The sequence below is a fragment of the Perca flavescens genome, chromosome 10 (assembly GCF_004354835.1).
Source record: "Perca flavescens isolate YP-PL-M2 chromosome 10, PFLA_1.0, whole genome shotgun sequence".
Classification (NCBI taxonomy): Eukaryota; Metazoa; Chordata; class Actinopteri; order Perciformes; family Percidae; genus Perca; species Perca flavescens.
Window position 1 is genome coordinate 15,916,249 of NC_041340.1, and position 23,614 is coordinate 15,939,862.

Here is a 23,614-nt window from a genome sequence, read left to right on the forward strand (position 1 = left end):
ATGACTGTGATTTTTGCTATTGCATAGTATCATGTTTAATGGTATTACTACATCCCTGTACCATTCCTAGTAGTTACCCATCATGTTGGTCTGACACAATGTGTTGCAGGATTACTATAGATAATCATTATTTCTCATTGAGTCATCTCCTCCTCAGTAGCCTGCAGAAAGGAGTTTGTCCCCCCCACAAAAAAAGTGACGTTGCGTCCTTCCACTATGTCTCCATAAAACGTGCCTCGCGCTTGGACTGTGAGTGTTGCACAGAGGCGAAAGGGAGGAGAATATTGTTCAAGGCGCGCATGAAAGAGAGGAGCTGATTGATCTGGCTTTTGTGGGATATACCAGACACCAGTTAGAAGCTGATATATACCACTCACTTAACTTTTATTTTTCACCAACCATTGAATTTAATCCATCTAACTTTTTGTTGTTCGAGAGCACCTGCCCCGAGGATACAGCGGTACATCCGTCTCCTCTTTGCCGGGTCGGGAGTTGGACTCCCCCAGCTGCGCTGGAGAGCTCCCCTGCGAAACGCGTCATGGGATACGGGAGAATCACGGCCGCTTTCTGCATGTACACCTGAGTTTTTTGGGGGGATTTACAACACGGATTTTTTTTTTTAAAAAAAGGACTCTTTGATTGACTCGCTTTGAGAAGCAACTTTTGTAAGTCACTCGGAACTCTAAGCCTCTGCCAAGGACTCGTATTACTTTATTTATAACGCACGGTTTGGATTCCGGTGAAGAGCTGGCAGGATGGTCTCATCCGACTGCTTCAGATTGGTCGTTGTCATCTTGTGTGGTTCATCACTCACAAATGGTAAGAAGTCATTCATGCTGATACTGATCAGTTATTTACGCGTAGTAGAGTTTTATGCATGAAAGAACAGAGTTTTAACATCGTACTGTTTGATTCGTTTTAATGAATGGCTGAATGCATATTGTTATACAGATAGTGAACACAATCGGCTGTCAGTTATTATATTAGAGGGATAAGTAGGCTACAGAGATTGGCGTCCTTGTATTCGTCTGTAATAATAATGATCTAATTCTTACTGTGTCTAATTGAGCTGTTACCAAGAGCATACCTGCCAACACTCCCGTTTTTCCCGGGTTTCTCCCGTTTTTTTAGCCCTATCTCCCGTACCCCTCCTGGTTTGTTATTTTTCACGGGAAACTACCGTAATTTGCACGGCCCAAACTCTTTTATAAATAATCGGACCAATATGTTTGTCTAATGTAGACCAGTTTCCAGATCTTGTATGAAACGCATTCTATTCACACAATCCACACACCATATATAATGTTCAACCCGTTTGTCACCTCAACCTGGCAACCTATAACCCAGTTGCGCAGTTGATCTCTGTGCAAGCATCACGGAAAGTTCAGTCGGTGTTCCCGCAAAGAAATCGAAATATAGCTGTAAATTTCAACAGTGTTGGGCGCAACAATTTACATGAATCTTACCTAGTCATCTCGACAACCTCCACGCTTAAATGCGTTTTATTGTTTATAGTTGTTTCAGTAGAATATTCACTTTGCATGTTTTAGGATAATTCTATGTCAACAGATTCGGGCTGTCATTGGACCTGCAGTTCTCACACAAGCCGCTAGAGGTAGTCTTGTCCCATTGTTAATGGTTGATTATTAACATTAATAAAAATGTGCTGACACTATATGATAGGTAACTGTGATAGATAAGTAGACTTTATATTTTAATTGTCAGACTGATTTTATGGATGACATTTGGATTTGTTTGATTTGAATTTGTTTCTCAGATATGAAGATATTGCAAGTCAGCCTTTTGTTAAATATTATGAAAAACGTTTATCCAGCAATTGTTATGAGTGAACAGGATTAAACATTTTGGGAAGAGAATGCATGTTTCTTCAGACAGTACAATCAGCTTCATTGTCTCAGTGTCACTCCACAGAAACCCGATAGAGTATACAGTAAAAGGTGGATGTTCCTCCACCTTAGGTCTAGTGTGCCACTGAGATACACACTAAGCCTTCCTCACCATTCCCAAATAAACAGCCTATCCAAACAAAGGAAATACTGTTCATGTCCCCCCGACCCCCTATCACACACACACTCATACACACTTTTAGCCTATAAAGCTTTGTCTACTATGTTTTTAAGTAGATTTCCTTCACTGTCCACACACAAAGCGTGGGAAAGACACAAGGAGGAAGCGGACGTAGGGCAAGAGGCAGCCTGGAATTGTTCTGGCTAGTAAAGGTCATGGAGATGTGACACGCTACCTGAGTAAAGATTTCTTCCCGGAGTTCCTTGTGCTTGTATTGAGCTATGTCAAACTGCATCCACAAGACAATGGCGGGGAGGAAGGGAGGGGTATTGTTTCTGCAGAGGAGCCACTGACTGGTAGAGCCATCAGTTATTGATGGTGCATCAACTTCTTTCTATTCAAGCACAGAGCTGTACAAAAACAACAAATTCATGCTTAACCACCAAAATGGAAGATGCATGATGCACCCTATCACTGATGGTGCAGTTTAATAATATTAATTATTAAACTGATTGTTCTACTGACATACATTTTAACAGTCTTCTATTTCACTCAACCTTTCTTTTTTACCGTTATATCAGTAAATGGGGGGAGGGGGGGCTAAAAACTGTCTGAAAAATCGCCTGACCTATTTGCTATTTTGTTAATATTTCACTTGCTTCTTATTGAAAAGTGAGCACAGATCAAGTGTGTTGCTTCGTGACCTTTTGACACCAATTTAAAGTAAGCATAACGGCTCAGACTGAGGCAGAGAACCTTTTTGTAGCTCTCTGCAACATGATGTTTGCATTTCTGATTTATTTCAGTCGGTCTGTGTTATGGTCAAAGTCCTTAAGCCTTCTGCATAGATTATTGATGCAATAATATTGATTCAGTGAACTGTGTGTACTAGTTTCATAGATTTTGGGCTGTAGTTTACTACAACCAATCCTTGTGCTGTACAGGTGAATTTGTCCAAGGAACAAGTTATATGTGTAGACTACTGTAACATGGTTTTATTCAGTGGTGTTTTAGGACACATGCCAAATTCTGGAAAAACAAGTGAAGCAAAGTGATGATTGAAAGAAATATGATTGAATGGATGATTGAATTTGAAACTGGAAGCTGCCTTGTTATTTTTTTTGTCATAAAATTCCTTTTTCTTCACTCATGTCTACAATAAGGACAGTGTTTTAAAGCCGAGTGTTGATGTTGTGTCTAATTTGTTTTGGAGTCATTTTTTCTTTCCTGCTTGCACACTTGAGATAGAGTAGAAAATGGGAGTGACGAGAGGTCATCCGAGTGCAGTGGGGGCTCATTGCTCACTTAGGGAACGTCTGGGTCCATACACACACACTCACCTGGATTGGGAGATTTACAAACAGAGCAGATAAAGCCATTCCCTTACACAGGGATATAACTTAACAAATTGCTTTGTGTAGCCGTTCTTATTGCATGATTGCAGCATCTGGTCCATACTAGGCATATCCATCCTGAGCCAGCAATATATTTTCTTTGAATTCTGCATGAGATTTCAATTTCAAGGAGCTTCTGTCTGCCTACTAGTCTTAATCATACGTTATGGAACAGGAATCCTATGGGTTTACCATTTAGGACTTTCATGCAGGCGATTCCTGTTTGTTGGCTCTACTCAACTTTATATAACCTAGAATGGCCACCCATCATGGCCAGATGTTCCTTTATTTTTTCTTTTTTAAGAGGAGTCTGGGGCATTTTTGCCTCCAAATCTCTAATGGCTAATATACGGCTAATAAAAAAAGCACTCTCCCTAACTGTTGTCTTAACCTTGCAGTTGGCAAAGTGGAGGGGTTTTAGAAGGACTGTGTGAGAGAGAAAATACTTCAGGGCACACTGACAATGTAACACAGCCAGAGCAGTTGTAGCTACTCCATATTTTGGCAGGTGGTTTCAAGTGTTGTCAAGGTTTCAACTTTGTGTTGTAATTTTTAGTTTGTCTTGAAAAATTCAACCTGAAGGCAATTTATCATTAAAACATCACTGGCATCTCACAGCAACCAACGGAGTAGTAGCGTATCCCCATTTGAAATAATAATAGTAACTTTAATCTTTCAGAGATAATTTGAAAACAAGTTCATGTGTAGTGTGTTGCATTGGTTTCCAATTACTATAATGATTTGACCATCAACAGGCTAAACGGATGTTGTGCTATCCATTTCCACTAGAGGACAGGAAGCTCATCTCAGTGGCCACAGCAGATTGGTGCTACTGTTTGGCTCTTGACGCCATGGTCACATAACAGCCAAGATGACTCACCAAGAGTGACCCTGCACTCCTTTGTTAAACTGTAATTCACTCTCCACCATTTCTATGTCTTTTGTTGTTACAGAAGTACAAGGATTCATTTGGCAAGGTTAAACAAGGGAATCATCATGCCGTATTGTTACTTTTGCCTTGAACACACCAAAAAAAGATTGACTCTCAAGACAGTTGCGTTGTTTCATGATGGCACGGGAAGTACGGGAAGATGAAGCTTACTAATAAAAGGGAGTTCCGCACATTATTTCCCGCACTTGAAGGGATGTGTGTGACTTGTGGTTTCCCGTCTAATTCAGTCACAGTACTCATCTCATACAGTAAAAGTGTTTTTTATTACGCAACATCATGCATGAGCTACTGGCGGGCATACTGCAAAAGCGTACTTTGCCATAGTTATTCCATAACGTCCTTTCTTCTCGCATTTGCTCTAAGATTCTTTATTGTTGTTCACATATTAGTTTGTTGTATGCTCAACTTTCAATTCTGTAAAATTGTTGTAATATGTTAACTTTGTGCAGTACGTATACAAATAATAATAATAATGTAATAGCTAACAAGAGCACCTTACTTTTGGGGGATCCTCTCAGTTCATCTTACCATGGTTCTCTAAATAAATCTTGTTGCTATATTACATCAATAATAGACCAAATTCATGTTATTTTTCTGATTATATATATAAATTTAAGCAGTTAGGGTAGTCAACAATTTTGGTTGCACTGCTGAACCTCTGTCTTAGGTTAATTGAAAAACTCTTTCAGTTTTGTCATTGTTTGGCTGTTCTTTCAGACTAAATATTTAAATGGCATTTTCTGGGCCACAAACATTTCTGAACAGTGTAGCGCAGATCCTGGAATTCTACAGTCTTTATTTCCTTACCGGTAGTGAACCTACCACATATGTTTTCCAAACACTGTGTCCTGTGCCACTTCCCGTCATCAATGCCAAGTGAGGACAATGACATACAAATGTGATCCTGGTCTAATCTTAGTTAACTCGGACCCGTGTCAATAATCAGTTTGCTGCAATGTGACTGACTCAAAACCCCATAATCAGTTGAAACTGAATCCAAAGTCACTCAGTCTCCCTCCTTCACTCTTGTTTGTTCCATCGCTGTCTTCTTCTTAATGACTTTTAATGAGAACCAGCTTCAGAGCTCTTTGAACCAACACAGTAAGCACAATTTCTGGCATTTTTCAGGCGCTCTGCTGGAGGAATGCAGCATACAGCTGTTACGGGGGGTTAGGGGTGTCGGGACGCTTGCTGAGGTCAGCGTTGGGCAGGCACCAGGGCAGGTGGGAGTTTTGACGGTGTGGGGGTAGAGCGACGACGGCGGGATGTTTTTTCTCTTTCAGTGGGCTGCTGGGAGCCCCTGCTGATTCATCCATCTGTAGTATGTTACTGAGGAGAATAGGCGAAACATTGGCAAGTTTTTAGAGATGAGCTGCCTGTTTCAAGGTCAGGAAGATGTTTTCAGTTGTTTTTATTGGTGTTAGTGTGCAAGTAGATGCCATCATTCTTACATGTGTTGCTTTTGTATCACAACATAAGTCAAAGAACATGCAGAAATTTGTGCTGCATACAGCACATGATATATTGTGCTTTTTATTTAGCAATTTGTATTTAACAGGCCCCAGGGGTCAAAGTCAGTTTGATTCATTATTTGCAAAGTTCTCATTTCAAGAAATTCAATTACATGACTCACTGCCGATTTCCAGATGTGAGACAGGAAAACAGAAATTAAAACATTCTCAAGGAAATTTGTGATTTCAGGAGAAATCAACAACAGATAGCTATTACAGTAACTCGTGAATTTAGATTCTGGATTGTTTATTAAAGTCAGGAACATAGATTTTTATTAATCTAATATACAGCTGAAAGCGTGTGGTATCACAGCATGAAAGAATAAGAGCCACATCCTTTCCCCATGCATAACCTTGGACAATAAAACAATGAGGTTCTAATATTTTGCGAGGAAGTCGAGTCGAGTGCCACTGCCAACACTGGTACTGTCAGCTCATGATAGCACAACAGCTGTTCTGAATAATAGACAAATACTAGTAACACGTGTGTGTGTGTATGTGTATGTGTGTGTGTGTGTGTGTGTGTGTGTGTGTGTGTGTGTGTGTGTGTGTGTGTGTGTGTGTGTGTGTGTTTTTCTGTGTATGTGTTTGCATTTGGAAATGCAGGTGTACTTGTGTATGTGTGTTGTTTTCCATGTGTGTGTTCCGTGTGTGTGCATATACAGTACATGTGTATCCATCATGTGTCAGCCTGGCAGTACCCTGTTGTTTAGCTCCATTGTCTTTCGCGATTATGTGCTACAAATAAAGATTTCCCCAAAGATCGTCACATTTGGAGGGTAGACTTTCAGTTTTTTGAAAGTGTTTTTTTGTGAAAGTGCAAATATACATTTATTCACCAAAAACTACACAAGACCAATGCTGCAGACTGAGGAAAATATAATTTATTTCTCTCCATATACCCAAATCAGTCAACATGGAGAATCACAACAAATGTCCTAGTTTTCAAACAGCTACTACAGTAGTGTGCATAACAATGTTAGCTCAGCGAACAACAGACAGACATAAAATACTGTATCCAGTACAGGTTACAATTACAGAAAATCTCTTCGCCTAGCTGGATCTGGCCAGAGAATTTCATCAACATCACAGGCGATATCCTCATTGGCAAGACAATGTGGGAAGAACCGTCTTGAATGTTGAATCCATCCTTGCACAGCTGCAAGTCAACCTGTTCACAGGCGTCCTCCATGGCCTGAATGAGGGGTACCTCTTCCTCTACCTCCTTCTCCTCCTCTGTGGATTCCCCCTTTCACCCTCCCTCTTCTTCTGACTCCTTTCATTTTGGTTGAAGGCAGGTGAACTTACCTGCTGCATTTTTATAGTGCTTAAACCTGATTGGTGTGTCTACAATTAAGCCATCATGTGTTTACGCACATGATGGCTGTGTTTCACAGTGTGGTCAGTGCTTTGGAATTGCAAGGGAGTGACATCATGATATACTTCTGTGTCTAATGAATACAAGTGTGTTTAGTGTTTTGCAAATCACTGTGTATTTTTTTGCAAAAAGTGTGAAGCTGACATTGTGCTTATAGTGGTGCACAACTGGGCCAGTGTTTTGCTCCTTGAGTGTAAGGTTTTGATAATTGTGTAATACTTTTGATTTCAGTGTGTGAGCAATTGTCAAAAACTGTAATAAACTTGTTTTCTGACCACAATGACAAGTTCAGGGAGCTCAGTGAAAAGAAGGAAATCACATCTGGGACTGGGACACCTCCTGGACAGCTGTGAGAATCACAGTGTATCCTATGTTGATCACTGTTAGAGGGACCTCTCAACAGATACAGCTGGCTAGAGGCCACCTTTGAGTCAAACATCTCAACCTCAGATTTTCCCTTGTGATAATGTAATAATAGCACTTAGAGTGCAAGGTCGATGATAAATGGGAAAAAAACTTGTTCCTAAAAGAGAGGAAGGGAGGACCCGCTAACGGAGGTTGAGCAGTTGATTTAGATGAAATGAAAAGACACTCATCAGCATCTGCCTCTGTTCTCTGTGACTCCGTTGCTCCTCATATCATTCCCTTCCTCTATTCCAGCTTCCCTCTTTCATTCTTTCTTTCTATTCAACCCAGAACACTATTCATTCAACAACCTGCCTTCTCAGCACAGTCGTGCACAGTGCTGAAGTGATTCATGGACATTTTCTACCACGGTTTTCATTTTGTTGTTTGGTGTGACAGTGAAATATGAACATTAATAAGGTGCTGTAAATTAGCAGGTTTGTTGGCCTTTCTCACTAAGTGGTCAATGTGTGTGTGTGTGTGTGTGTGTGTGTGTGTGTGTGTGTGTGTGTGTGTGTGTGTTTGTGTGTGTGTGTTCAACAGGACATTTGGAGAGAGAGCACACGCCTAAGATTCTGCCCCCTGGCAATCCCCTCATTCTTTCTAAGGACGATTTGTTAAACCTCATATGCAGGTATGCACCATACCTATTTGTGTCAATGCCAAGTGAACCGAAACAACATTTAATTTAAATACAATCAGTATTAAATGTAACATTTAGCCAATAGTGGAATATATATTGTATTTGTGTACTACTCAAATTTTTGCAAAAGTTTGTTTTTTTACTTTACTTGAGTATTTCCATTTCATGCCACTTTATACTTCTGCTTCACAACATTTCAGGGGAAAATACTTTACTCCGTTACATTTATTTGACAGCTATAGTTAGTAGTTATACAAAATCATACTGTACAACACTTGATGAACTTACAAAATTTTATGCGTTGTTACAGATTAAACTACCCAACATTAAAATGCTCCTTACATGTTAATGAATCAGTAACAAAATCCAATAATATAATATATAATAGTATAACACTCACAGCGACCTTTTTCTGCATGGAGTAAGACTACTCTATTACTTCAGTCTGTTTCTAAAGTGTGACTGCAGCCATAGAGTTTAGACTCTGGTCTGAATACATGACAGAAAGGCGAGGGGGAAAATAAACGGGACATGCCTGGGCCTGGGGACACTTGCTGGCTACGAAGAAGCTGGGACAGTCCTTGACAGGAACCAGTGGTGGTCCACATTTATCAATCTTTTGCAATTTCCTTTAGGGATCCTGGGACCCAAGTGTGCTGCATTCACATTTGTTATAAATTTAGAGAGCCTTGCATCATTTTGTAGGCCTGCAAGGAATGTTTAGTAACTCTTTTCTATCTAATGTAATGCTTCCCTACAAGGACATATGCTAAGACGCCTTGGCCATACAGTACTGTCTTGCTTTCTGTCACTGGATAAGAGCTAGAGGTTGCTTGACCCAAAATTCTGCAGGCAAAGACAGTGGTATGCAAGACATGTTTGATGCTCCTCTGGGATCTCTTTAATGAGAGTTTTTAAATGGATTCGTGTGGAAAGAATGTGTTAGCTGACCACATCGTTCAGGAGAAGCATGTTCCCATGTGAAAGTTCAAGTTACTGGACTCAAGATTAACTCATTCATTTTCTCGTTAATTTTAAGATAAACTTAAAATGAACATCAAGTCAAAAAGTCCCAAGGGGAGAGGCAGCCGCTGGCATCCTAAACTAAATAGCTGAATTAATTGCCAGCTGTGACACTTTTCCTTAAAATAGATCCGAAATAGAAGTTTTGGATCCAGGGCTTTGTTTAAGGAGAAGATATATACATATATAGTATATATAGTATAGTATTGTTTATACATTTTCTTTTATCCAGAGTAGCCTCAGTCATCAAACAGTAAGTTGACTAAGCAATATTTTCCTCTTGTTCATTAATTCTATCCTTCTCCATCTTCTGTCAGAGGTCATGGCCTGCTGCACTGGACACTTGCTGATCCCAATCGGTTGACCTCATCAGAGGGGGTGAAGGTGGAGCAGTGTGATTCCAGACGTCACTGCAGCAAACTGACAGTCACAAACTTGATTGCCAATGACACAGGAAGGTACAGCTGTAAATACTCCAAAGATGGTTCAGACCACATAACCTCGACCTACGTGTATGTCAAAGGTGAGACCTGAAAAACACTCTGACCAGTTCAGATTATAGCTCGTATTTATCAAATGCAGTCAATGAACCAGTGACCTGTGCAGTCTCTGATAGATTTACGACACTGACATTTTCCCCTCCAGTCCAGAGTGTAAGTAATTTGCCACCATGAGAAAAATTGAATGTAATGTTTAGAAATACAAAGAATTGGTCTATAAACTAAAACAAAGATAAGAGTTCTTTCTTTTTGACTTGAGTTGTTTTTCTTCCATCCAGGATTTAACTGTTTTTGTGTAAGTGAAGACTCCTGATAAAAGAGAGGTTTTCACAGGGTGATTGTCATCTGCTGACGCCAGTGTAGGGTTCTGGTGTTGAACTGAGCCCACAAACAGTGGCACGTAATGAACACAATGAAATGGTTAATGAGCAATCTGATATTTTCCGCAAGATAAGAGATCTGGAAAACACCCACTTCAGCAAAAAGAAAATACTGAATTAGGGAGAACACAAGAAAAAGTGAAAGAAAGAAGTTGAAAATGTGAAGAAAGTCTCAAAGAAAGAAAGAAACTGAATTTGTATGTATGACTACAGTTAGCCCTTACATACAGGAAGCTGACTTTACTGTAATCTACATGCATTCAGATTCAAGTCCCACAGCTTTCCTTCTCAGAGAGAGAGAGAGAGAGAGACAGAGAGAGGAAGTGGTTTCTTTGGTGCTTTGGTTTCTCCTGGAGTTGGAAGGGTGAACGTGATTGCACGGGAAGCCCTGGTCATTGACTGTGATTTCCTGCTCTGGCTACTGTAAGTGTCACATGGCACCAGTTACAGTTACAGTATCATTGAAATGGAGATTGTGCTGGGCAGCATAAGGAGAGACAATTTTGAGTGTTAAGTCAGCCTCAGCCCATTTTACTTAGATGTGTTTGTTTTTTAGTTGTTGTTTCAGTTGATGTAAAGACATTAAATAATAAGGGATGTAAAATAGTTAGACTAAACTAAATGCTGGAAACCCTTTGTTCCCTCTCCCTGTTGCTCTGTGAATGTGATTCACAGTTCGCTTGGCTATCAGGCATCCTGCTGTGCCTGTGTTTAGTCTAACGCTCTCTTTTCAAAGCCCCTTAGCTGTTTAATACATCATTTTCCATGCTTACTTTTCAAATAATAGTTCCTTTATCACACCACTACTGCTTGACCTCACACCAATCGCAGACTGTTTGGGTAGTCGTGAAGTTCCCACAGCAATTGTGTGATGCCTGGCTGCCCAGTAGGAACACACCACTAGCATGATTGCTCTATCTGTGCTCTGCTGCCTTATCTGGTTAGAATGAACTGATCCGAGATTTGATTTCTGTGTTGGATGCCCAGACATTGCCCTGATTCAATTGCACTGCTGAACTCATGTTTTCTTTTTTCAAAACAACAGCTGTAAATTTGCTACAAAACATGGTAATCCCAAAAGACAAAATGTAAAGGGCCACATCTGCTTTAAAATGTGACTTCTGACCGACCTGTTTTTTAAATCTCTTTGGGGGTATTTTCTTCTTCTTTTTTGTCTCTCAGATCCCGAGCAACCATTTGTGGTGCTCCAATATCTGTCACCTGAAATGTTGTACAGATACAGCCATGAGACCAGCCTCGTGGTCCCCTGCCGGACGTCCTCTCCTGATACTGTTGTAAACCTCATAGGGGTAAGGCCTCAGAAAGACGATCAGTTCTCACCTTATGCTCATGACTTCCACTTGCAGGTTGTTTTCTTGTACTGTATATAGTGTATACATGTGCAATATACACACATTTTTTAGGCCAGAGACCCCTTAGCTGAAGAGAAACCAAGTAGGGATCCCCTACTACATATATTGTATACAACTGAGTTGCATATTAAACTGGGTTGAATTGATGGAAATAAATGGTCAATATGTATGCATCATGTATTAACATTAAACATACATGTGGAAGGAACAGTGAATCTTTAAGCTTAACTGTAAGGCTAGTCGGCTACCATAGTTACCTATAGTAAGCTTATCTTCAGTATCAGTACATCATCTGAGAAAGCAAGATTGCTATTAATACCACAGCAGGCATCCTTACTACTTTGGAAGAAAGAAAATGTCTGTGCTTAAGTCATCTCACTGTTTCTCACACCCTTTTGTGTGTTAAATCACTCTAGCACACAAAAAATAGACGAAGGACAGTGGCTTGTCTGAGGGAATCTCAGGGGCAGCGAAGGGAGTCATTCTGTCTGCTTCCTGTAAGATCAGGAAGGTGCTCCAAGAGTGTTTTTCTCAGAATAGACAAATTTAGCCCCCCTTCTCTTACAAACATCCGGAAATGCAGTAGAAAAAACAGTACACCCTGTGTCAGAAAACAACAGGTAACTTATCATGAGAATTCATATGATTACAGAATGCAGCTAAAGTAAAGCTGTCAGTGGAGGAGAGCTCCCTCAGTGATATGGTTCGCACAATGCTTTTCATCTTTCTGTCAACTGATTGTAGCTAGCATGAAAGCCATCTTTTAAAAATTACCATGCCATACCGTGATTTTTGTTACTGATATACAACCATGTGACATAGTGCCTACCATGGACATTCACATCTGACTCAGGTGGCACAGATAGTGGTTGTGTGACCTTCCTGCTGTTGGTAAAACCAATGGCACTCTTCCTTCCTGCTCCCTTTCCTTCCCTTGCCTCCTCTCCCAGCCCAACCTCTGGCAAGAGAACAAACTGCAGCAGGCACGTACACATCCTGTTCCGAGTCCACAGTATTTTGTGCTCTAATGCATAAATGATTACAGAGGTTACACTCCATGAAAAAATAAAAACTAATTAGGCCTTCACTCTAACCAATGTTGGTCTGTCCCCAGCTGAGCCCAGTAGACCATGAGTTACATGTTAAATGAAGTTGAGTGCATTACACTTCAGTCTGTCTGGCTCAGTGATCTTTATTGAACATCATTTAATGTCATTTAATGTCACCAAATATCTACGGTATTGACAAAACCTTCTCTGCTCTACTCTCTTGATTGCAGCTCCCACCATTATCAGAGAAGGTTAAAAAGGAAATGGTATGGGATCCGATGGTCGGATTCAAGATTCCCTACAATCTCGCCACTGACTATAGTATGCTCATCTGTACCACCATGGTCAACGGTCGTGAGTTCCAGTCACGATACATCCCTAAAAGACTGAGTGAGTCTGTTGTCTTGCTGGCCCAACTTGCTTATTGAAAAATATAAATTTGTGTCGATTACTCTGTTTTTTGAGCATTTCACAGTCTTTATATATATATTGTCTACATTTTACAGCTGATGTTCTTAAAAATGTGAAGATCACCCCAGACCGTGTCAAAGTGTTGGTTGGAGACACCTTAATGCTCAACTGTACTGGCGAGACCACCTATAATGGAAGAATCAACTTCACATGGGATATTCCAAAAAAGAGAGTAAGAATTCAGGTTTTACTTTTGACACTGTACTACTGTATGTAAAAGGAACCATTGCAGGTGGAGTTTATGGTACTTCCTTTGTCTTCAGGAAAATGTTTATACGAACAAGACTGAAGTCCGCCCTGCTCAGGTTCTTGTGATGAGCAAGGCTTTAATCTTGCCAAACATTACCATGGAGGATAAGGGGGTGTACCGCTGCAAAGCTGAGCTTCAACCCACAATATACAAGAATGTCTCAGCAAAAGTCCTTGTCTATGGTAAATATGCTTTGGATGGATTAAAAATTCTTTGTAATGAACTCTGAAGTTCATTACAAAGTATTAACTACTACAAGATTACCACACAACTAAAGTATTTTAGCATCTCAATTATTGTGCGACTGTGGCGATTCTATGACAATATGATGATAACTTTGCTTTCGGACGGATTCCAATATCTGTCATTAATCTTTTGTTCCAGAGCATCCGTTCCTCAATGTCTCCTATAAGTATGAGCGGCCTAGTACGGTGAATGTCAAAGAAGGTAGAAAAAAGCTTGTATTTGAGCCCAAGGTCAACGCTCTGCCACCCCCTGACATGGTAGCATGGTAAGTAATAAAAACTGCTGATTATGTATAAAGAGTAGGAGCACCTACATAATATGCTGTGGAAAATCCTGAATTATAACTTTATGAGTCAACTTTCCATTTACTTCTTTTCATTGATTGTTATTCTTTATCCATGGTTTAAAAACCTTTCCATGCCTCCAACTTTTAGGTATAAGGATGGGGTCCCTATCAACAAGAATTCCACCTGTTACAAGATGTCTGGTTTTAACTTGATCATCACTGATGTGGAGCAGAAGCATGCTGGGGTATTCACCATAAACCTGGGCAACCAAGTGAAGGGCTTGTCCAGGAATCTGAGCTACACACTGGTAGTCCATGGTAAGCTGTTGCCATAAACTTGATAATGACTGCTGATCCCAAGGAAATGAAGCAGTGCCTTGGCTGTGGACTGAGGCTGCCCCAGCACTGTAGCTGCTTTCACTGCAGTTCACTGGACGGCAGGTAGCTGCTCTAGTATGAGAGGAATTTGGGGGCTTGTTGATTCCAGGGCTGGATTGACGTAGCAGGGGCAGCTGTTGTTGATTATTGGGGCTCTTTTGAAGGGGCTTGGCGCAGTGTGTAAATGGCCTGGGCTCTATTCTGCACACAGACTACAGCCGCTCCAGACCCCCCCTAGTCCCCAGCATTTATTTGCATCCTCACCATGTGTATATACAGTACAGCACATATAAACAACATGTTCCATACAATATGTATACAGCTTGAGAAAAAGAAGAACTGAGCATGTAATTTATTGTTTTGATAACTTTGTAAAGGCTACTGATAACTGTTAACACAAGAGGTTATAAATGTTTTAGCATGTAAAATTCGAATGAAGTCTGCCTGAGAACAGAGAAGTGTGTGTCAGTTTTATTTCAAGCATGACATGGGGGCCAAAGCTATTTTCATTGCATTCTTTAAAGATTATTTAGGAATCCCAATAGCTTGCCAAAAAATTAAAAAAGTCAGCCCCCTCTGGCTTGTATAAACTTAATTTATGGTCCTTGACTGTCCCGCTTCGCAAAACATTAATTTATTGGAAGGACACGGAAGTGAAGAGAGATTCCTGGTATCAATTATCAAACTATTTCAAACTTTGTTCATCACTTGTTTAGAGCTGTCGAATGATAATAAATGTGCTGATGAATGTGTGGCAGGATGCAAGTTTTGTTGTTTGCCAAGCTCTGTCACTGTGTGTGGTGTCTGCTGTTGATTGCAGCGCACATGGTTGATTCAGTGACCTGGGCATGGGCCACAGAGGGGTCATTCTTTCACCTACAGCCCCGAGCTATCCAATCATCCTGCCATTCTTCTCTTACACAGTGTCTAAAGTACAACTGGTGTCAATGGCACCTTTTTCATGGCTATTCATCATGACTGTCGGCCCTCATTATAAAGACATTATGAGATTCCACAGTGGGCTGGGCTGGGCTGGGCTGGGATGGTGGATGGTTCATCTAACCTGTTGTCGTTATCTCTCTCTTGTGTGTCTGTGTACTTATATGTTTTTTTTGTGCACTTCTCTCTCACAGTAAAGCCAACCATTTCAGAGGCAGAGCTTGCCTCTGTTGACGTGCAGCCCTACATGTTTGGCAAACAGTATCAGCTAACCTGCAATGCTTACGGGGTGCCCTTGCCAAACATCACTTGGCTCTGGCAACCGTGTCATTCAGACCCTAAGCTTATTGAGTGAGTCACCATCTTGCTATGTTCCAGCATGTAGAATTGAAATGTTTAAACTAGATGTTCTGTTACTTCCTCCAATCTTGAAGAATTAAAAGCATATCAAAGGGAAAGTTTTCCTGATTTTGAATACCCAACATAATCTGATTAAAGATCATCTACATGCCACTAGTTACCATATAGTGCTCCTGGATTGAGTGTGGCGTTTCACTTAGTTACCTGTTGTGTACTGTATGTTAAGATTTAGCTGCCAGTTTACAGGAGATTAAAATATCTGATTATTTGATTTCTCTTTGTCTAAAAACCTGTTTACGCATTTTGTATGTTTATTATCTTTCGGGCTGAACAAAAGCATTTTGCACAAATTTCACAGCTGTGTTGAAGGACAAAAACTTAAGTACCACCACGATACTGGAGTTGTTAGTAAACAGCATCACAGACTTAACAGTAGATAAGTGTAGGGTCCAGAGCCACCAGACTAGCCTGGGATCCCACTATATAAAAGATCTGCATTAACTGAATATATTCAGGCCCAAAATATGACGCATTAATCAAATAATCGCAGCCCTGGAGAACTGCCCTCTCTTTGTGGTCAGTGGTTCTGTAGGCTGACGGGGAAACACTGGGGAGATAAATCAATCTCAGATTCCCAGAGCTGTTACACAGCTGAAAAGAACTGAGTGTATGAGTGGCTGTGCATGAATACCAGACTGGTAGTGAACCCACAAACAAGATGAACATTCCCTGTGACCTGGCTTTTCAGTGACAGCAGGAGACCTGTGAGTTGTGAGAAAACAATGGGCCATTGCCCTTGGGTTATCAGGCCTCAACACCATTCACAAAAACAACATTACGGACCACTGCACACAAAAAATACGAAAAAATTATGTTACATGTTCGATGGTGTTAATCCACCAGTGCCTCCATTTTTTTTTTTTATATCTCAAAAACCCAATTGTACTTTATGATAAATAACAGCAGAGCGTTAGTTGGGTCAGAGCATCTCTTTCTGCAGGCCTAAAGATAATCAAGACTGGCACTAGGAACAGTGGCAGGCAGCTAATGAGACAAAGGAACAGCTATAGCCTGGTGGGAGGCCAATTGTGCAAAATGTTTGTTTTATACAGCCCTGACCCTGCAAAGAACCTGTCACTGTAAATCCAACATGTAGCCCTTCAAGATCATATCTCATCTAAATCTTTGTGAGTTTAGAGAGGAGGGGAATTGCTGCATGTGAGGAGGGTTTAGACATGAGGGTAGCTTGCTATGTTGGATGTGGAATAAGGCTGATAGTGTAGAGGGGCAGAAATATGGGGGTGTCTTTATCACAATGTTGAGAAGTTATCAGCTGACCCTTGTTGACTGCCAAGGTCTTAGGATCAACCTTATCTCCTCTGGCCAGAACGTGTGGTTGGGGAGGGTTTCCTGTACGAGGTGACGCATAGCACAGCCCTTCCTGTCGCTGTTGCGGTTTCCTCCTCTGCTCTCCTCTCATCAGGATGATTGTTCCCCACCACGGGCGGTGAAGGGTTTGGGGGTGGGGGTCAAATCAATGCTTTTTCTTGGTTTTATAACCCAGACAAGCTAGTCTAGACCTGGTTTATGTCTGATCAGTCTCAGTGGTCTTTTAAAATACCCTCAACCTTTCAGAATTAGGGTTTTTACAATAGGATAGATTCCCAATTAAAACAACATGGAAGTCGGATTTCTTATACTGTGTTTTATTGTTTAATACTGACAGTTACTGACAGCATGGCTAAATAGTCTTATCCATTTTTTTCTGTCCTGCAGTTGCATTGCAAACACTAAGCCAATCCTGGTCAACATTGATGACAGGAGAAAATACTCTCACAACTGGATTAAGAGCATAAGTGTCAAATCTGAACTGGTTAAAGGAAAAAACAAGGTATGTTGTTTAACTTTATGTGTAGTGTTTCCATATGTTTTCTTAAACAACGTATGCACTTGTAGCATACTTGTAAGTATGAAATGAAAAATGTGGTTGATAAATATCAGTGACCAACTCAACAGTTTTATATCCTAGTGGACCAAGAAGAGGCCTTCAGATGTAGAGAATAGCCAATAGCTAGGTCAGATTTCAGTAGAAACCTCAGTAGAAAAGTCAGATGCAACATCTGAGATCCATAAATCCTCATCATTTTTCTGCTATTGACAGTTATGCTGTACTTCTCATCACTGAAAATTATTAATTTTGTCTGCATTAGTTTTGACTTATTTGTGACCAAAACCCAGGAAAAGCCCTCAGCAGTCCCTTTTGAAGAAGTGAGTCTTGTTTTTCATTGCTTTTCTTAAAAAGGCTTTATTTATTCTTGGAATAAGCAAACAGGAAAATATGGGGAAATCCCTTGGCTTCCCGCATATGATGTGGTGCATTTGAAAAGGAAGATGCCAAATTGATAAATACTGTACATTTGCAACATAAATCTAACATACTTGGATAACTATATTGGTTTTCGTATAAAAGCTTTCCTATAACGAGCAAGATCTCTACCAGACTGTTCCTGTCCTTTGAAATGGTGCACCCATAACTGACAGACACAGTTCATTTCCCCTACTGGAGTGAAATGCACCCTCCATTTCACTGTTTTTTCAGATGAAGAAGGCCTGTAAATGAAGCAGCTGCAGCTTCATCCTGGGCCTTGCCAGAGAAACATCTTTTATTCTGACATCAGTTAATCTTTTCGGCTGTTCAAACTCTTGGAGCTAAGCCTTATAAACATGAACAAACGCTATATGGCGTTAAGCCATGCGTGTGCCTAGAGCTGAGAACAGACATTTATAGATTCTCCCCTTCAACATTGCCTGTGACAATGAGCCACTATAGACACTGAAAAACAGCTGTAATTGTGCTTTTGTTGTGTAAGCACATACTGCTGTAATTGTATGTAATGTAATTATAGAAGCAAGATTTGATCATGAAAACAGCACATTTAAGCAGATAGAAATAGTCCATCACACCTATTAATTTAAGCAAATTTAAGTTGTTTTACACATCAAAATTATTGTTTTTTGCTAAATCAACACTAAGGTATCAATGAGGGATCTACCAGTCTGTCCGCTTTTAGGAGGAAACATCAAACACACGTTGCCATGTCACAAAATAGGGAAACTGTAGACATTGCTGTCCTGTGGGAGCCTGTTACTAAAACTGTTCACCCTAAGCATAATTAAGAGCAGGCCTCCACTGCCTTTCGAGGGTCTGTCTAAAGGATTAGGTTAAAGAAACCTATCACAGCAGGCTGGGTCAAATTAGGCAACAGAATTATAGGCATAAAGGTTTTCCGCTGGAGAAAGTATCAGTGATCATTCTCAATCCAAATCTTTTTGTTCACTGTTTTCACCTGTGTTTCTAGTGCATAACTAGGTGATTTATTGACTCCTGCTGACAGATTAAGCACTGAATGAAACAATCATATCAATTATTTGCTCACCAAGAAATTGTAAATTTGGCAATTTTCACAGGGCATCAGTTCTAATATGTCTCTGACATAAATAGGGAGGCACCACTTATTTACAAGTACTTGTGGCCAAACGCTGGTGCTTTATGAGGGTTAGGACTAAGGGTCAATGATAACAAGCAACAGTTTAAAAGAAGAGGGATTTGTTGGACGTGAATTCCTCTCTGTCACCCCACATAAATCGTGTTGGCCCGTGAATAAGAACGTAGTCAGGGTCGGGCCTCTGAGTGCCTCCCCAGAAGGCCCAGTAGAGAGGGAGACTGGCCCGGGTCATAATATAAGAAAAACACAGGGGGAAGGCGTGGGCACCGAGGTCACAGTGCGTCTGGTCAGGTCACCTCTTAGGGACTGTGCACAATTGTTTAAATGACTGTGTTCAAGCTCGGGTTACATCATAGTGAGTAATAGCCGTAACATAATACGATAAGGCCACTCCATCAGTGTTTTGACGTGTCAGAGCTGCATCAATTGGACAATATGAAATAACTTTTAAACACTTATTCTTTTACTGCCTGAATGTTTGTATGGTGAGCATTGTAAGTACAGGGACGCTGAAATTGTTTCATGGCTACAGCTGTGTGTCTTGAGAGTCGGCACAATAGCTCCTACAAGCCCAGGAAGTGTAGGCCAGCATACACCCACATCATTCACTCTCTTTGATGTAGCTGACTGCCCCCAAAAAAACAGATGTCACCATGAACACTAAACAGAGCCCCATGCAGTCTGGCCCTCACCCAAGTTTCACTTATTATTTTGTCTATTTAAGCCATTAAAATGTTGTACTGGTGCAATGACAAAATTGAGTGTGGCATTAGAAGTGCTTCTCAGGAAGTGGACATGGAGCCCCGGCACTAGATCTATAGCGCAGGTCTAAAGGAGACTCAGTGGGCTTTAAACTCCAGATGTATCCTTTCATTAATGTGACGCACTGGAGAGTATAAAACAGACCAGGCTCCGGACCTCTCACCCGCCTGTTAACAGGGACTCATTGCTCTGATGGTGATTGAAACCCCATGAATAAGTCACACTGAAAGTCTAAGTCAAAGTGGAATTCTGAATTGTGATATTAAGCATTTGTTGTTTATCTATCTCAACATGTTTTATTCTGCTTTGAACAATCTGTAACAATTGCCCTATTTATCCCAATTAGACTGTGAGCACCCTGGTGATAGGAGAGGCTACCATGTCAGGAAAGTACTCCTGTAGGGCCCAGAATGAAGAGGGCAACAGCACAGTGACGATCCCTTTCTACGTTGATGGTAAGCAGGTCACAAGAATAGGAAATATCAACATTTATATTGTAACTGCTCAGCTGAAAGTGCACACAGAAATATGCTGTTGCAATAATTGCAAAGCACAGTATTCTGTACACTAGATTCTTTTAAATTATCTACACGTATGTACACGCTGCAATGAATGGCAAAAACAGGAAAGAAATGTGCAGATTGTATTGTGCAATAAAGAAAACAAATGGGGAATTAATTAAAACCATCTTCCACTGTAGCTGAACAGCTTCAGGGCAGATGAGAGGCAAACATGTCCTGAGCCATATGGAGTGCTATAATGGCACGTGTTTAAAAACAGCTATGAATAACTGCGTTCCTGCTCCGATGCCAGCAGGTTCCCCCGGGGCCCAGACCCAATGCAGACTGAGTGCAGCATCAGCCATGCTGCCCACCGGCAACATGCTTCCAATTTACAGTGATGAAACAGGAAATAACTGCAAATTTAACATTCTAGGCATTGTGACGAGCAGCTTTGTGTTCAAAACTATTGTCCAACAAGATCTCGGGCCAGCAGGATACGTGTCTCTGTTCATGTATGTAAAACAGATGGCACGGTAAAATGCTCTTTATTCACAATTATTAACTGTAGTTGACTCCATTCTGATCATTAAAGATTGAAGTTAAATCATATATCACGATATTCTTGACCAAATACCTAAATTCCGATATTGCGGCGATATTCTAGGGTTGACAATTGGTGCTTTAAGAAAATATCGTCACACTTCGATTTTAGATAAATAATCATCAGTAATGTGGACATAATGTCTAAGTGGGGAAAAGGCAAATAATAGATGCAATGCAGCCTTTAAAACCAGGAAAAGACAACAATTATGTCATATCACGATATTACGATATCCAAAATCTAAGACGATATCTAGTCTCATATCATGATATCAATATAATATTGATATATTGCCCAGCCCTAATTGGAATCCTAATTTCCTAATTCATTCTAGATCACCTTGAGGAAATCACCACCATGCCTCGGACAGCCATCGAGGGGGATGATGTCATTCTGACCTGTCGGGCAGCTCGCTACCTCTACACAAATCTACAGTGGTTGGATTCCAGAAATCAAACGGTCACTTCCAATGTGTCCGGTCTGCAGCTTAGCAACAACTCCATTTCCATTTCTCTCCGTCTGCATAATGTGTCCCAAAACAGCAATACAGGTTACAAGTGCCAAGCATACAAGCTCCACAAGAGGGTTGAAGTCAAGACCGCTGAAGTTATTGTGGATGGTAAGTTAGAGGGGGATGTGAGAAGCTGATGTTTCTGTTGGTTAGCACACACAGGAACACAAAAAAACAACTCGCAACACTTGATGAGTCGCTGTCTGAAAAAGACAGTAAAAGAGGATAAAAACAGCATCTTTAATTCAAACTTTCTGTTTTGTTTTGTTTTGTGCAGTGAGAAAACGCCCCTGGCTGAGTCAAAATCTGACTAATCAATATGTGAACAGTAGCAGCACTGTGATGCTGGCTTGTTTCGCTCTGGGAGTTCCTCGTCCGAACATCACGTGGTACAAAAATGACGTTCTGGTGAAAAAAGGCCCAGGTAACCTGAAAATACAAATCCATGTGCTACGAATATCATATAATAAATTATTTAGCAATTTAGGTGACCAGTGGCATAAGTGCAATCCTGGCGCAGCACTGCACAAACTGGATGAAGGGCTAGAAGAGAATAAATACATTTTGTTATTTGTAGGACTACGTAATCAGCAGGTGGAGCTGTCATTCCCTTTGAAAGACGCTGACAGTTTCCTATTGTGTCAAAAGCCAGGCCAGCATTTTTTTTTTAGAGAAATTGTTTCTTCATTGGAAGGCATATAGAGTATTCCCTACATATATGATGCCGAGTGCAAATGATGCCCTTTCTGGAGCTGAATTTACATTTCAAAGTAAAGGTTGCATTCAGCTGGATTCAGGTAGTAATATTTACATGCACACAATTATCCCAGCACTCTAAATCCTGTGGGAAAATAAGTATGCTAAATCCTTTTAATATGATTTCATAAAATGAGCTCTCACGAAAAATATATTTCTGGCTAAAAGTGTTGAAACATCCTGAGTAGAAATTAAATGATTCCGCATTAACACAACTTCAGCTGTGGCGAGAGCGGGTTAGTTTTCAGCCACACTTTTTACAACAACAAGAGTCAAATGCCGCACGTTTTTAAATGTTATCAGTTTGACTGAGAGATTGTGTGTTGCAGGTATCACTCTGGGAAAGGATGGGGTTCTGACCATCGAGAGGGTGAAGAAAGATGACGAAGGTCTCTATGAGTGTGTAGCCGTCAATGATGAGGGAATCGCGAAAACAAGTGCTGTTGTTACTGTGCTCGGTAAGTCATTCAGACACCTTGAGATATCAATTACCTAACCATCAAAACAAATAAACACTCACCAACAACCTGCTGCATTTACAATACTGGTTTCTCAATGTGAAGTGGTGTGTGCTGCAGGCAGTGTGGCTACAGATCACATCAAATACACTAATCATCCATCCAAGCAGTAGCGTCATATGCATATTCTGCATATCCGCTCAGAGGCCCTCTTGGCCTCATGTTTTCTTGTCACCGCTACAAATAGCTCTGGTCTGACTTCAGTTTGAAAAGTTTCCCCTGACAGAAAATCTGTGGCTGCCATGAATTCCAAGTGAATTCCTTCTAGGGTTTTATGATCAAGGCTCTGGCTGAGGGTCCTTACCTTGAGGACATGACCTCTGTGAAGTGTTAAAAGGTCCACTAATGAGTGCAAAGAGATTGACTGCTACAACAGCCAAGGAACTGGAAACACACAGTAGATAATTGGACTAGCATGTCTCCTAACGTGTGTGTTGTCATGTAAAATGAATTGCATGTTGGCATGTAAAAGGTGAAGATGGCAGTGAAGGTAAGATATCATGCAACCAGTTTTGTTCACGTCTCGGCACTTAAATAGATTCTTATTACATAAGCTGAACTTGAATTTCTCTTGATATTCAACAGTTAGTGTTATCCATTCCATCAAGCATGTGCATGTTCTGCTTTGGCTGTTTTGTCAAAGATCTTGCACAGATTCAAGGGATATGAGGATATTATAGGAAAAAGTGTGGTATGCATGTCCCAAACAAGCCAGAAATGAACACTAAAGTGTGTTTCCACTTCCTTTTGGTATACAATCTCTCAGAGAAAATTTAGGAAAAAAGAAATAAACAAAAGAATCTCCAGTTAAATACCAAGCAATTTTTTTTTTGGGATCACAATTCTCCACAAATCCCTGCCAATATTATGTGACAATTTATGAGATCATGA

General features: G+C 40.6%; 1 protein-coding gene across 1 annotated transcript in view; it reads left to right on the forward strand.

Moving 5' to 3' along the window:
- The first annotated feature begins 272 nt into the window (after positions 1 to 272).
- Positions 273 to 23,614, forward strand: part of kdrl (kinase insert domain receptor like) — a 45,926-nt gene continuing 22,584 nt past the window's right edge. The window contains exons 1-15 of the mRNA XM_028588668.1: positions 273 to 819; positions 8,212 to 8,302; positions 9,652 to 9,857; positions 11,397 to 11,524; positions 12,867 to 13,026; positions 13,143 to 13,279; positions 13,371 to 13,539; positions 13,742 to 13,868; positions 14,038 to 14,207; positions 15,401 to 15,557; positions 17,343 to 17,457; positions 20,181 to 20,289; positions 21,273 to 21,557; positions 21,727 to 21,873; positions 22,535 to 22,663. Of these exons, the coding sequence (XP_028444469.1) occupies positions 756 to 819; positions 8,212 to 8,302; positions 9,652 to 9,857; positions 11,397 to 11,524; positions 12,867 to 13,026; positions 13,143 to 13,279; positions 13,371 to 13,539; positions 13,742 to 13,868; positions 14,038 to 14,207; positions 15,401 to 15,557; positions 17,343 to 17,457; positions 20,181 to 20,289; positions 21,273 to 21,557; positions 21,727 to 21,873; positions 22,535 to 22,663 (2,194 nt within the window). The 5' untranslated portion in view covers positions 273 to 755. The remainder of the gene's footprint in view (positions 820 to 8,211; positions 8,303 to 9,651; positions 9,858 to 11,396; positions 11,525 to 12,866; positions 13,027 to 13,142; positions 13,280 to 13,370; positions 13,540 to 13,741; positions 13,869 to 14,037; positions 14,208 to 15,400; positions 15,558 to 17,342; positions 17,458 to 20,180; positions 20,290 to 21,272; positions 21,558 to 21,726; positions 21,874 to 22,534; positions 22,664 to 23,614) is intronic.